Consider the following 14293-nt stretch of genomic DNA (forward strand, 5'->3'; position numbering starts at 1 on the left):
TGCATTAAAAAAAATTCCAGTTGCCTGTGAACACTCTACAAGTCTACAAATATTTTCAGATAGCCTCAAAGACTCTAGATAGATTTATAAGGCTTTATTTGGATTTTTCTTCTTACAGCACCTAATTTTAGGCTTAAAATGAACAGGTTTCTATATGTTACATAGACACAGAGCAACTACAGCTTTTGGCTAACCATCGTCTATACACTAAGCCTATTTTTTAAATTCCAACAAGTCACTGCGATATTACAGATGTATTGAATTTCGAGAAGTGAAACAATGAAAGTGCAGTCCAAGAGTGCAGGATAGCAAGGCTGGAAGTATCATGGTGTGAAATGAGGCACTCAGAGCCAACAAATCTCTGTAGTAGCCCATTTATTTTCCCTGGTGTATTCCAATGAGACTGTGTCAATGCCCCATCCCCCATTTTTGGTCAAAACTTGAAAAATGGTGACTGGAAGTGTTAGGATATTAGTCCCAGCTAGGGAAGAGGGCACCAGCAATGCTGAAGACCCTGGAGGAGCTGCTGGCCACTGCCTCACTGCTGTGGATGTACAGGGCTGAGGGAAGCTGTGGGAGACTGCCCTGCCAAAATCCCAGAAGACAGATGTCATGGAGGAGATAGATGTCGTGGAGGAGCCAGATGTGAATTCCAGAGCTGCTGCTCCTGGTGCCTGAAACAGCTCAGCCCTGAAGGTCAGCTTGGCGTTTGGGCCAGAGAAAAAGGGGTGGGAGGTGAAGAAGGGAAGAGAAAGGATGGGAGGAGGGCAAAACAGCAAATACGTATTTTTTACGAGGCTTCCAAACCACCAGAATGTTATCTATGTAATGCCATTGTGGGAGGAGTTTTCCATTGCAAATTAATTGAAACCCTATAAAAGGATATCGGTCTCCATAAGCCATTTAGGGACCCTGATTATCTGAAATGTTCCATTCAGACACCTTTCCCTTTGTCTGGTAAGTGTTATAAACTGTCTCTTCTGCTTATCAGAAAAGGATTACTTTGAAAAAAAAGCAACAAAAAAATTCTCCTTCTGAGAAATTTGTCTCTTTGTATTCATTTGCTAATATGTTGCTCTGCAAAAGCTTTGATTTGAGTTTCTGAAATTACTACTGATTTTCCCTAAAAGCTATTGCACTTGTGGTTTTTGGTTGTTCGTTGGTTGGGGTTTTTTTCCTCTTTCTCCCCCTGTACTATGCATATATATTCATATTTAGTTGTGAACACATACAGACACAGGCTAACACAATGCACTGAGGATTTTGAAAGGGTGGTGACTTTAGTAAATGAAGTCTTTCAGTTTTTATTAATATTATACACACTGATGTAGTTATGCGTGAATAGTGGTAAAATCTTACATAGCTCCAACACTTAATAAAAGCAATGTTATTACAGGAGATGAATGATATCCACTGATATTAATAATGTTTGCTGTAATGGCCTAGCTATGAGGACAATGCTGGGTGATCCTTTTCTTGAAAATTTAAATATTTAAAATGTAACTGAAAGATAATTCAGTTAGATTTGATAAATAGAAAAAAAATAGTTCTGTGAGTGGGGGGAACAAGGAATAGTCTATGTAATGACAATATATGGAAATCAGTAGTGGGTATCACTTTCCAGGATATCTGACTGAAAAACTGTAAAAGGACAAATATAAATGTAGCAATGAACAATGAACCTTAAATATAATATTATATAGGGAGAGTCTGGAAAAAATACTGCTTCCAAGGGCACTGTAAGAGCAGAGTAGGTTATGTAGAATGTCCTTCACTGGTGGTGTCATCCTGAACATGCCTCATAGAGACCTGTACTCTCTTGTGGCTGACAGGGCTTCACAAAGACTTGGTCTCTGACTAGTAGGGTTTTTTAAACAGCTACCTGCCTGCTTGCTAAGGTGTTCCTGAAAAAGGGAGCATCTCCCAGCTTCTTTGGCCCTCTGGAGGAGTTGCTTTCTCCAGTCCTGTCCAGCGGACCCAGCCCCTGCAGAGGTGCGGAGCAGCACAGGTATGGTGCTTCTTGCTTCTATTCCTCTCTGTCAGGGGAAGAATCGTCCTGAATGCAGCACCAGAGCTCCCTGAAATTCCTTGTGCAAAACTGCGGAGAACTTCAGCTCAGTTGTGCAGAAACAGAGTATCACTTTCTCCTCCCACAGTGACTTAGGCCTGACTAACTTATTTTATTGCACCCTTGCAAGGGGAATCTGCTTGCTTTCCAAGTTAAGTCAATTGTTTCCTAATCATTCTTATACATATATATGTGTTTATATATACATATTTAGTAAGAAACATACTAATAACCCTGAAAATAAAGTATGACGTAAAGGATGAAGGACTAAGTTAGAGATTAAAAACAGCACCCTTAAATACAGTATGAACCTGTGATTTCTAAACTTTCAGAGCATGTGTGTGCCTTCACCCTTCTCTTTCTTTGGGTTTACTCTTCTTAAGAGTAACCCTTAAGAAACAAATGTCCCTTTCTTCATCCCAGTTTACCTTGTACCTAAAAGCATTGCTCAGTAATATGAAATTTCTCCTTCAAGAAGCTTTTAAAAGAACAATAGAATTAACACTGTTTATGTGTCCATTCAGATGGGCAGACATTCCTAAATGAATTAACACTTTTTAGCCATTTGTGTACAAGTATTTTGAAGTTTTACAGTGGCATAATTCGTTGAGTACTTTGACTATTACCTTAGTTCATAGACGATAAAAAATTGAAGGTATTTCTAATAGTCCTGCATTTCCTCTGCTATGCTTGAGAGCAAAATTTAAAATCAGATATTAAATGAATAAGCTTATTATTTTTTATTAAATAGATTGAACATTTATGACTTGTCAGATCAAATGAAAACAAATGAAAAGAAGCATAGTTTATACTCATTATTTCAGCTGTTACTTCAGATTTTATTGATACTAAAACATCCTTAGAGCAAGCATGGGCCAAACAATACTCTCAGTTATACTGTAAATCAAGAGCAGATCTATGGAGGATGATGGAGAATCACTGGAGTTTTGCCACATATGTGAAATAGCCATAAAAGACAAGAATAACAAGGCATACAAACACAATATCCCATTTCAGCTATCTGAAGTGACAGCAAAGATTTCTTACAGAGCCAGTTGCCAAAACTTTCATCACCTGCAACCTGAAGATGCCCATTTCCCTTTGGTTCTGGGCAAGGACTGCTCCCACTGATGGTAGAGATCTGTCAACATCAGGTTTTTCAGTGTTTCTCCTTAGAAGACAGGGATTGAGAGCTAGCTCTCCTACACTGTCCTGCAAGAGACTGCTTTATCAATGCTGTCAGAAAAAGGAGGAAACGTGGCTTTCCAGGATTTTGGGGGGCAAAAGCATCAAATTACTTAGAGCAGCACAACAAGTCCCTGATTGGTCCAAGGCTGAGCCAGGCAGTTTTGTCCTGGCCTGGGGTCCAGGTGAGGACGGTGCTGGGCTGTTCCATGCTTCCAGTGCAGCACAGGGATGGACTGAGGGTGAGAGACCACCCTGCAGTGCAGCCCCCAGAGGCAAAGGGCAGAGGATCCAGGTGAGGCTTGTCCAGGACCTTTCTTACTCAGCTTTTCCCCACAGGTGAGCGGTTTTCCCAGGAGCCTGACCCAGTCCACAGTGTTGCTGGCACCAGCTCTGGCTCCAAGCACGAGCAGCTGTGGGCAGAGTATTTCCATAAAGCAGGATGTTTACAGGCAGGGACAGATGATAGCCTAAGATTGGGGTGAATATTTACATGATAACTTTCCTAAGAAAGACTCAAAATTATTTCTGTGAATATTTTTTTGCTTTTAAAATCCTGCCAGCTGGCAACTGAACTGACATGCAGGCAGCTTCACTTTATAGAAAGGATCCAGAGTGACTGATCCCTCAGAGATGTTTTAAGTTCTGGTTTACATGCAGGGCTGAAAGCACAACACAGGCCAGACTGAAATAGCCTTTATCTGGCATAGGTTTACTCCTGCAGCTCTTTAAATTCAGTGTAGTGCAAATAGAAAAGCTCAGTGTTAAATGGGACTTCTCCTCCTCCTTTCCTACTGCGTATCAAGAACAGGAGCAAAATTCAGGAGAGCTACCACGCCTTTGGTTATTAGTTTATTTCCACAAGCTTTCAGCATCTGGATGCTATTACCCAATGGATGCTGAATATCAGCTAAAAAAGGTTCACACTGCCTTGGAGTGCAGTCTTGCTCCCACTAAAATCAGCAAAAGCTGGATCATCTTTCAGTATTGTGTAAAAAGCCTCTCACTATACATTGCTTTAAAAAAAAAAAAGCTTTTGATGGAAGATAGTAGTATTTCAATATAAGATACCCATCCTTCCTGAAATCATAAACATGCCTGTTCATTAAGGGTTAATAGCTGTTCACAAGATACTTTTTTGTAATAATTTTTGTAGCAGTATTTACCATTTGTTTAACAAGTGGCTATTTAAGTGCTTTTGACTTTCATCCAAATTTTTAATAATTACAAAGCAGGATGCATCTGGACCTCAATAGAGCTGGCTTTTCCTGATACACACATGTGGTTAAAGAGCAGTTTAACATTCTGACTGTGGCCAATCTTTTCACCTCCCTCAGAGAGGATGCTCAGGGGACTCTGCCTTGAGATGAAGATGCTGCTGGCTTTGTTCTTCATCTTCTTTGAGATGCACATGTCTGTTTCCCAGAACACAGGTATTTTATTATCTCTTTTTTAAATGCAATTCATAGTGGGGAAAAAACATCTTTGCTCACCATTTTTGCACTAAATGCTGGCCAGAAGCTTGAGAGGCTAAAGAAATTTCTATACAGAGTAGCCAAAGCTGAGTTTGTATGGCAACAGGTGAAGTTTGAGGTGTAAGATGTGATGTGGGAGGTGACGTGTGAGGTAACAAATTGTGAGGTGAGGTTTGAGGTGAAGTTTCAGGTGAGGTGTGAGGTGTAAGGTAAGGTTTGAGGGATGAGGTTTGAAAGGCGAGTTGAAGTGTGAGGTGAGGTGCGAGCTGAGATTTTGGGGGTGAGGTGAAATTCAAGATATGAGCTGAAGTGTGAAGTGAGGGCTGAGGTATGTGAGCTGAAGCATGAGGTGAGATATGAAGTGAGACACTGAGGGGACAGGAAGGCTGAGGTGAGGCTGGCCATTTCCCAGAGTGCAGCCTTGCCTGGGAATGGGCTGCAGGAGACTGCTCCTTGCCATGACCCCACTTTGCAACTCATCCCCACGGACATGCCAGCAGATAGTGTAGCTGCCAGTTTTCCCAATATCAGGCATGTGTAAACATGGTTTGCTGTGGCCCTTTTTGCTGAATTTCCCATTCTGGCAATCTACCTCATAGCCTGTTCCTCAATGTTTCTTCTGAAACAGTGAACTCTCCCATTCTTGGAAAATTTTACATACATAATGGTCTTGTGCATTAGAGGGACTCCCTAAGACTGACTTAGGTGTAAGCAGGCAAAACAGAAAGGTAGAGGTTATATCTTAGTCCTGCTCTCCTTTATTTCCATGTTGTTGGGTTGCTAAGTGAAACTACACTTGATGGAGTATCTGGCAAATTTTGTCATGGTGCAGTTGACTAGAGATTTCCCTGTCTGCAGGCATCTATTTTTCTATGTGGTCACTAGCACACTTAACTGAGGTGCAGAATTTCTTTCAAAGTCTCGTTTTTTGACAGTTTCAATGTCTGACTACGTTATGGATCCAGAAGAGAAAAGCTATGTAGCAAACTATGTTTTCTGTGTTTCTGTCCCTACAGATATTGTCCTCTTAGTTGACAGCTCTGACACTATGGAACCTTCATCTCTCCCGTATGTGAAAAGATTTCTGATCCGTATGATTGACAGCCTACCAATAGGGCCTAACCAAGTTCGGCTGGCACTTGCTCAGTATAGTGATGAATTGTCCACTGAATTTATGCTGGACACTTACGGAAGAAAGGGTCCTATGGTGAATCACATCAGGAATTACTTTACACTTAAGGGTGGGGGTTCAGTGCAAATTGGAGATGCCCTCAATGAGGCTTATGAAACCTTTTTCCAAAAGTCAGCAGATGAAAAAGAAAAGCAAAACATCATTGTGATTTTAACATCAGCACCCTCAGAAGATGATGTTCAAGAAGCTGCCAGAAGCTTGCAGAGTCTTGGAGTAAAGATAATAGCGATAGGGACAAAAGAAGCTTCATATAATGAACTTTTTGAGATGGCCACCCCACCATTTCATTACAAAAATCCAGTGATAGAGGAGCTGCCTAAATTCTCAGAATATATGCCACAGATCATTGATGATATCATCCAAGTAAACATCAGCGACTTAATGGAAATAAGTACACTTGATTTCAGTGACCTAGCTGTGCAAGAAGGTAAGCTGTGCTACTTCATGTCAGTCCCATAGAGAGTAATGATCATTTTCAGCATTCTAATGAAAAAAATCCATCAGAAAAACTGGACTATATTGCATTGTATTTCCAAATGTTAAGATAACTTTTGTGCAGCATTAAAGAAGTAACATCAGCTAGCAAATATTTAATCTGGGCTTGTGGCTAGATGTCAATATTGCATTTGTGATCTTTAATGTATATCGTGTGGTCTGTACAGAAAGGCAGCTGGAAGAGACAGAAGAGGAAAGAGCACAACATCACCTGTGGGCTTTTCTTTAATGGAGTAGACTCGTTACCATTTAGCTGGACTAAGACAATAGCTCTGTGGCAGATAAAATGAGAAGACTGCTTGTAGTCTTAATCTTTTCTATCCACTCTTTAGACTCCTACTTTTTAAGTGTGTATACTGCATTTCTGAAATACAGTTTTGGCGTATGCAGTAGACTCTGCACAGGAGCTTTGGTGCAACCCTAACTGCATCCTCAGTGAGAGCTGTGAGAGAGTCAACAGGCATGTGGCCTCCTGAGCAGCACACTAAATTTCTGTGCTGAAGATCAGACCTTGCTGGTGTAGGGAACTTCTTACAGATATTATGAGAGTGCATAATTTTCATATTTCAGTTTACACTACTAGAGTTCCACAGGATGAATGCATTTGCAGGGAAGTAAAAGATATTACTGTGTGATTAGGGCAGCTTCTTATTAGTTTTAAAATAGTTGTCAGATAGTGGGTCCTAAACTCTGTATTCCCTGCATGGAATAAACATCATTTTCCTGGAGTTCTTCTACCATCCAGAGGAACATTAGGAAGGGAAGGAGAGGAACAGTTATGATTTGTTACAGGAGAGAGTGGTTACAGAAAGTGATCTCATGTCCCATTTCAGGGAACTCCTGTGCAGTTGTGCTGCTCTGGGGAGAATGTGACTTTTACTGCTTTGAGCATTTCTGGCTGGCAGTTGTTTCATCCAGCTGCCTAAACTCTCCTTGGTGAGAGCTGCAAGGTAAAAGAAATACTAATTTTTAGCTGTATATGAATTTCTTAAATCAGCATAAAATTTCTGTGGGATAAAGCTGTTTCCCCACCCTATCTGAAAGGGCTACAGTAGAAAAAAGATGTGTAGGATTTCCTTTAAAAAAATCACTGAACTTTCAGCAGAGTGTTTCAGATAACTCTAAACATATTTAGTGAAACTATGAATTCTCCTGTATTAGGCAAACATCACGCAGAGAGGAAGTTAAGGTCGCAAAAAACATCGCTGGTAGGAAAGTGTAGACCGAAAGTTTCCTGAGCAACTTTCATGTTAACTGCAGGCTTGTCTTTAATGACTTTCTGATTTTTCCCATGGGGACTCTGTGTCATGCAGGAACAGGGTGTACAGGTGGCAAAATTGACACTGACAAGCAGTTCTGAACCTGCCAACTTCCAAATGATGTATTTTGCAGCTTTGTTGTGCATTTTATTCCATTCATTGAAAAATTTGTTTCTATTTCCATAACAATTGGCATTAAAGGGTCTGTGAAGATTTAGTTGGAGCAGAACTCCTGTGCTGTGTTTTGACATATGAAATATTTCAAAATATGAAATATTTTTAAATATGAACTAAATCCAGGCCTTTGATATTTGTAACTGAAAGAAGGCACAGGAAAGAAATTGCTTTCAAGAATTCAAATTAATTCTGAATGAAATTGAATACTTGAAAGCATTTTTTTTACTAGGAGTAATGTAAATAATTAATTTCCTTAATAAGAAATGTAAGACCTCAGTCTTTCCTCAAATTCACATTACAGTCTGATCTTGAGGAATCATGGATGTGGCAGCCTCTGTTAAAGTCAGCAAAAATTTCAGATGTTGGACAAGTCAGCCTTTGTCTAGAACCCCATTAGTTAAATGTTCTAATAGTGAAAGGGCTTTTAAAAAACTAAAAACTATGTAGACCAGCTTCTAAGTATAGAAACTCTTTAAGCTTTTCTATTTCTGTCCCAGGACAGTTGCTGAATGAGCACTGTGTCACTTTATTGCCTCAACATTGTGTTCATTGTGTCTGGAGACAGTTAAAAATTGTTAATACTATGCTTTTTTGTGACCTCTGCAGATACTACAGATGTTGTCCTGTTGATTCCTGGCCAACAGGACACAGAAAATTATATATTTCCTTACATGAAAGACTTTATTAGCAAATTGATATACAATCTGCCACTGGAATCTAACCAATACCGTATTGCACTTGTTCAGTACAATGATGATGTTCATGAAGAGTTTGAACTAGACACATACAAATCAAAGAAGGAAATGTTGATGCATGTGCAAGAAATGCAAACATTGCAAGATGGGCCACTAAACACTGGCAATGCCCTCCATTATGTTTATGAAAGGTATTTCCAAGAACCAGTTAATGGAGGAGATAGAAATCGGGTTTTAGTGGTCCTGTCTTCTTCACCTTCTGAAGATGATGTGGAAGAGCCAGTGAAGATGTTACAAGACAATGGAGTGAAAGTGATAGCCCTTGGGATATATGAAGCTGCGATACAACAACTGAACTTGATGGCTACGCAGTCATTCTCTTATTTTTTTCCTAAGGAATGGGACCTCCCTATGTTTTCTGCAAATGTCTCCAATATTATTGCAGAGTTCCAAATGGAGAGCATTAAAGAAGCAGAAGGTAAGAAAATTGGTAATGCGGGAGATGTTTAAGGACTGAGACCTTCAGTCTGATGCTAGTTATGCTAGGCCTCATGTACCTTCTCATCTCCAGGAACTTGTGTGACATTTAAGATACACCGGCTGCTGAAAAACGAAGAATAGGGATATGTTAGCTGGAGTTTTAAATACCTTAGCATCTTTTAAAATAGGGAAATAGGAATATGGATGAGATGGACATAGTCTCATGCCCAAGAAGCTTTGTGCTTGTCATTATTCTTAAAACTTGGTGCTTTTTCATGTGTGGGTGTGTATGAGGCACTTGTACTCTCTGATACTAAAAGTAATGGAGGTGAAGAAGTAATCTTTTTTTGCTTTTACACATTGGTAGTAGATACAACTAGTATCTGTTAATGAACTGCAATTCCTTGTGAGGCTATGGACCCTCCACAATTAGTAAATTAATGAATAGTCTTTGAGGACCTTTGGCAAGTATGAATTGATGAATTATATTAGAGATTCCATTATAAAATCCTTAATGGTACAGCTGATAAACTGATACTCTTCATGTAATATTGAAAATAGGTTGGTGTACTGGGATTTTTCTTATATATATCAGATGAGTAACTAAAAAATAAATAGAAACCCCTGTACTTGAGGTTTTTTAGCATGCATTGTCCGACCAATAACCTTAGATTTGTACCTTCTCGATCAATATACTAGAAAATACAGGCAAGGGTTGTAGTTACAAGAATATGCTTCATATGAAAACTATAAACACTTCTGATATTATATCTCCCAGCTTTTCTGATCTTTTGGTCATTTATTTTAACTTAAAATGAGGATTTATCAGTTTGCCTTTCAGAAGCCTGTCAACTTTGGCTAAAAAGCATTTTTACAAACTTGTTTTACTTTAAATAAAGCAGAAAAGCTTGTCTTAGAAAAAAAAAGAAAACAGCACCAAAAAAACCCCACTCGACAGTCCATAGTTAATTCTAGAAACAGCATGGAAAATGGCCATTAACATTGCTTTATTCTCATCCTTTTTCCACTGCAGTATGTGATGGAGACTTGGTTGCTGACATTGTGTTTACAGTTGATCATGGTACTTCGAAGTCAAACTTTGAAGAACTAAAAAAATTCCTGCAAAACCTAACATCCTCATTTGATGTGAAGGAGAACTGCATAAGAATTGGCCTGGTGATGTACACTGAGGGACAAGAAGTGGTGTCTCATCTGAACACAGACACAAACAAAGCTGAAATACTGCAGATAATACAGGACCTTTCTGCTGGGTCAGGAAAAGCCAACACTGGTGCAGCTATTAATGCCACAAGGCTAAAACTCTTTACTGAAAGCGCTGGGAGCAGAAAGAAGCAAGGAGTGGAGCAAATAGCTGTTCTGGTTACCCACAGACACTCTCAAGACAACGTGAGTGATGTTGCCACTCATCTGCGGAGAAGTGGTGTGACAGTGTTTGCCATAGGTGTAGAAGATGCTTCTGATCCACAGCTGGTCCAGATAGCTTCTTATCCTCAAGAGCAGTATGTTACTAGTCTCAAAGAGTTTTCTGACCTGCGAAGGCAAAATACAGTTTTTCGAAAGAAGCTATTGAATCAGATACATAATAAGCTCTATGTCCAACCTGAAAGAAAAATTATTCTCAAAACAGGTAAAGCTTTCCAAATAACTTTAGTTCTTTCCAGGTTAAGGGGTTTTAACTATAGACTCAACCATGATTGAGGTTGTGAGAACCTTCTCATGCTCTCAAATTGAACTTCTCAGTTAGAACCTTTGAGAAGAGGAATTTATATTTAAAATTGAGCATGGATTCACATTTTACTCATTAGCATACTGCTAAAGTTTAGTAGTATTAAAAGATTGTTTATTTGTACCATTATTTAAGAAGAAGGACTAAAACTGGCAGAAACATCAACTGTTCATGTTAGAGAGCAAGTTAAAAACCTTTTAAGGCACCATTAGAGCTTGGTCTGTTGGAAGATGCTGGATCTGAACAAGATTTTCCTAGGAATTGTTAACCTTCCAGTCAGTCTATCCTTTATTTTGATAAAACCTAGAAAATAGACAAGAAAGTGTACATCATGGGGATCTTAGCCATCAGGGTGTGTGTCCTGGCAAAATGAAGTGTCTGAAGTTTTCATACTCATCTGAAAGTAGTAATAACAATGGAGTAACCTTAGATATTTCATTAAAAATTACTTGTGGATTTATGCCCAAGAGCATGAAAAATCAGTGGTTTCCTGCTGTGGACTGCTGCTGGTCCATGGAAACCTTTGCAACAGTAAAACCAGTCATACTGGTTAAATGTTTAACACGGCTATGTAATGGTGCATAATGAATTCTGATGGTTGAAGTCTGGGAATCACTGGAGGTTGTTGCTTAAAAGCATTTCAGATGTGTCTGACAACTCCAAGCTCTTGTTCTTCCCAGCAGTCATATAACGATGAATAAAGAGTACTCTGTTTCTTGGTGCCGTACCTAAGATACCTAGCAGGTTAAGTTTGCCAAATTTTTGTTACCAGATGAAGACTTAATCCGTGTATTAGTTTATTATGTATTACAAAAGGAATGGAGGTAGTTGATCTGTCCTTGCACACAATGGCGATGTAACGGAGACTTTCTCATTCCACACAGGATGCCAGGACACAGAAGCAGCTGACATTTATTTTCTTGTTGATGGTTCATCAAGTCTTGACTACGCGGATTTTGTGGATATGAAGAATTTTTTGAAGGAAATGATTAAGTTGTTTGACATAGGAATGAGTAAAGTTCGACTTGGACTCGTGCAGTTCTCACATTTCAATGAACTGGAGTTTGAACTTGATAAATATACTTCAGCAAGTGATTTGATGAAAGGGATTGAAAATATTCGGCAAATACATGGAAATACCAGCACAGGGGGAGCTCTAGCTTACATGAAGCCATTGTTTGAAAAGGCCAGGAGGCAGCGAGGAGTTACAGTGCCTTGCCATCTAGTTGTTCTTACAGACGGAGAGTCACAGGACAGTGTGAAGGAACCAGCCATGAAACTCAGGGAAGACCAGATTAACATTTATGCTATTGGTGTGAGGGAAGCTAATGTAACTCAGCTTTATGAGATTGCAGGAGTGAAAAAGAGAGTGTACTTTGTACATGATTTTGACTTGCTGAATGATATAAAAAATGAAGTTACCAGAGAGATCTGTACCACAGAAGGTAAGACCATGCTTTCACTTTGTCCTGACAACACAGAAAATAATCAGATTCCTTTTGATTTGATAGAGAAGTTATTTCATTAATAATGTAAGGTACATTTTTCTAGCTTGAACAATTTCACAGTCAGCTGAAGTTTTCAGAGGGTGATGGTGATTATTATGTTGCTTAAATTTTGGGCAATACCATGAAAAGGTCTTATTTCCAAGCATCTATTTCCTGTATATTACAGACTTTATTCTCTAGTTGCACAGAGAAGCTGTGGATGCCCCATCTTTGGAAGCATTCAAGGTCAGGTTGAATGGGGCTTTGAGCAACCTGGTCTAGTGGAAGGTGTCCCGGTCTATGGCAGGGAGTTGGAACTAGACGATCTTAAAAGGTCCCTTCCAACCCAAAACATTCTATGATTCCATGAATCTATGAAATTGAGCCACCAATGTCAGACACCCAAAATCACATACCACTGTAGAACTAGGTCTGTGAATGTATCTAATTTTGAACATATCTTTCTTAAAGCTAGCTCTTGAGCCTGTTTTCCTCATCTCAAACAAGCCAGTCTCTTTTATCAAGTGTAGATAGGCACAGCATATCCTTCAAATAGGATTCTAGAATCGAAATGTTCTGAAGTCAAAATAAGACAGTTTTACAATTTAAAGTAATGATACAGTAAGAAGCATTCTCTAAATGGTAGCTTTCTGGCCAGCATTCACCAGGAAACAAGCAAAGGTTGTGTTGTACTAATACGTCCACCCCACCCCCAGTTTATTTCTTACAACCCTATAAAACATTAATGAAAAAATGTGCTTAAATGTGACCCACCAGTGTGCAGGGTGTCCATTTGTACCTATCTATAATTTGGCTCACCTCTTTCTGTAAAATAAGCTGCTGTTTCCTACCACACTGAAAAGGGAGAGAGAATTTTCAGGTTTCTCAGGCTCTAAAACAGCAACAGGCTTTAGATTTTTATTTTAGAAATTCGTTGTTGATCTTAAGATGCTGCTTCAGTTGCTTGGCTGTGATTTAATGCTGACTGTTTGAATTGCAAACTGATAAAATTAATAATGTCCTTGTTCAGATCTGAGCAGGTAAGGTATTGTAGTCACGGTCATAACTTATCAATGAACTAATAAAATCTAGAGTTTGAAAAGGCTTGTTCTGGATTTTTTTTTTCTTTTTCTGTTTCTGAGGTTATTCTGTCTGTTTAAGCTGTTGGGTTTCTTTCTCAAAAAAAAAAAAAAACCCGTAAGCTTAAAAATCTCTTTTTCCTTGACAGTCTGCAAAGAAATGAAAGGCGATGTCATGTTTCTAGTGGACAGTTCTGGAAGTATTGGAGATGAGAATTTTCTGAAAATGAAAAACTTCATGAGAGAGCTGGTGAACAGAACAGATGTTGGTGCAGACAGAGTGCAGATTGGTGTTGTCCAGTTCAGCCACGAACCAAAGGAGGAGTTCAAGCTCAACACCTACATCACCAAAAGAGATATCTTCAATGCTATCGATAGGATATCTCCTCTTCAATCCACCACGCTGACAGGAGAAGCACTGAAGTTCATGCTTAAATACTTTCAAGCCAGTAGTGGTTCACGTCATGCAGTTAAAAAAGTCCTCATCCTAATCACAGATGGGGAATCGCAAGATGAAGTTAAAGGCCCTGCCACAGTGCTCCGAGATAAAGGCATTATTATCTACTCTGTTGGAGTTTTTAACGCAAACAAAACTCAGCTTGAAGAGATTAGTGGGAAGCGTGATATGGTGTTCTATGTTGAAAATTTTGATATTCTAAGCCAGATAATAAGCAACCTCATTTTTGACATTTGCAGTAGATCTCCTGATGATAGTAAGTATGATCACTTTCAGTAATTTATTACTGCATGAGCAATCTTGCTGAAACTTGGATTCAAAGCTGCCGCTTCAATCATGGAAATTGCATACATTTAAAAGGGGTTAGGTTAACTGTTGAGTTCAGTACTGAATTCTACCCAGCATCCAGCTTCTGAGCTTTCAAAACTCCCTTTCTTTACCAAGGGGTGAGGAGGAGAGTGGGGACAAGAGCAAAGCGTAGGGCACTCAATGGTGAT

At 39.3% G+C, this 14293-nt stretch overlaps 1 protein-coding gene across 1 annotated transcript in view; it reads left to right on the top strand.

The window, feature by feature from the left end:
• Positions 1–4595: 4595 nt before the first annotated feature.
• LOC135985091 (collagen alpha-6(VI) chain-like) overlaps positions 4596–14293 on the top strand; it is a 41821-nt gene continuing 32123 nt past the window's right edge. Inside the window, 6 exon segments of the mRNA XM_065628038.1 lie at positions 4596–4686; positions 5712–6347; positions 8458–9024; positions 10060–10674; positions 11658–12218; positions 13489–14052. Of these exon segments, the coding sequence (XP_065484110.1) occupies positions 4596–4686; positions 5712–6347; positions 8458–9024; positions 10060–10674; positions 11658–12218; positions 13489–14052 (3034 nt within the window).

The sequence above is a fragment of the Caloenas nicobarica genome, chromosome 2 (genome assembly GCF_036013445.1).
Source record: "Caloenas nicobarica isolate bCalNic1 chromosome 2, bCalNic1.hap1, whole genome shotgun sequence".
In the NCBI taxonomy this organism is placed as follows: Eukaryota; Metazoa; Chordata; class Aves; order Columbiformes; family Columbidae; genus Caloenas; species Caloenas nicobarica.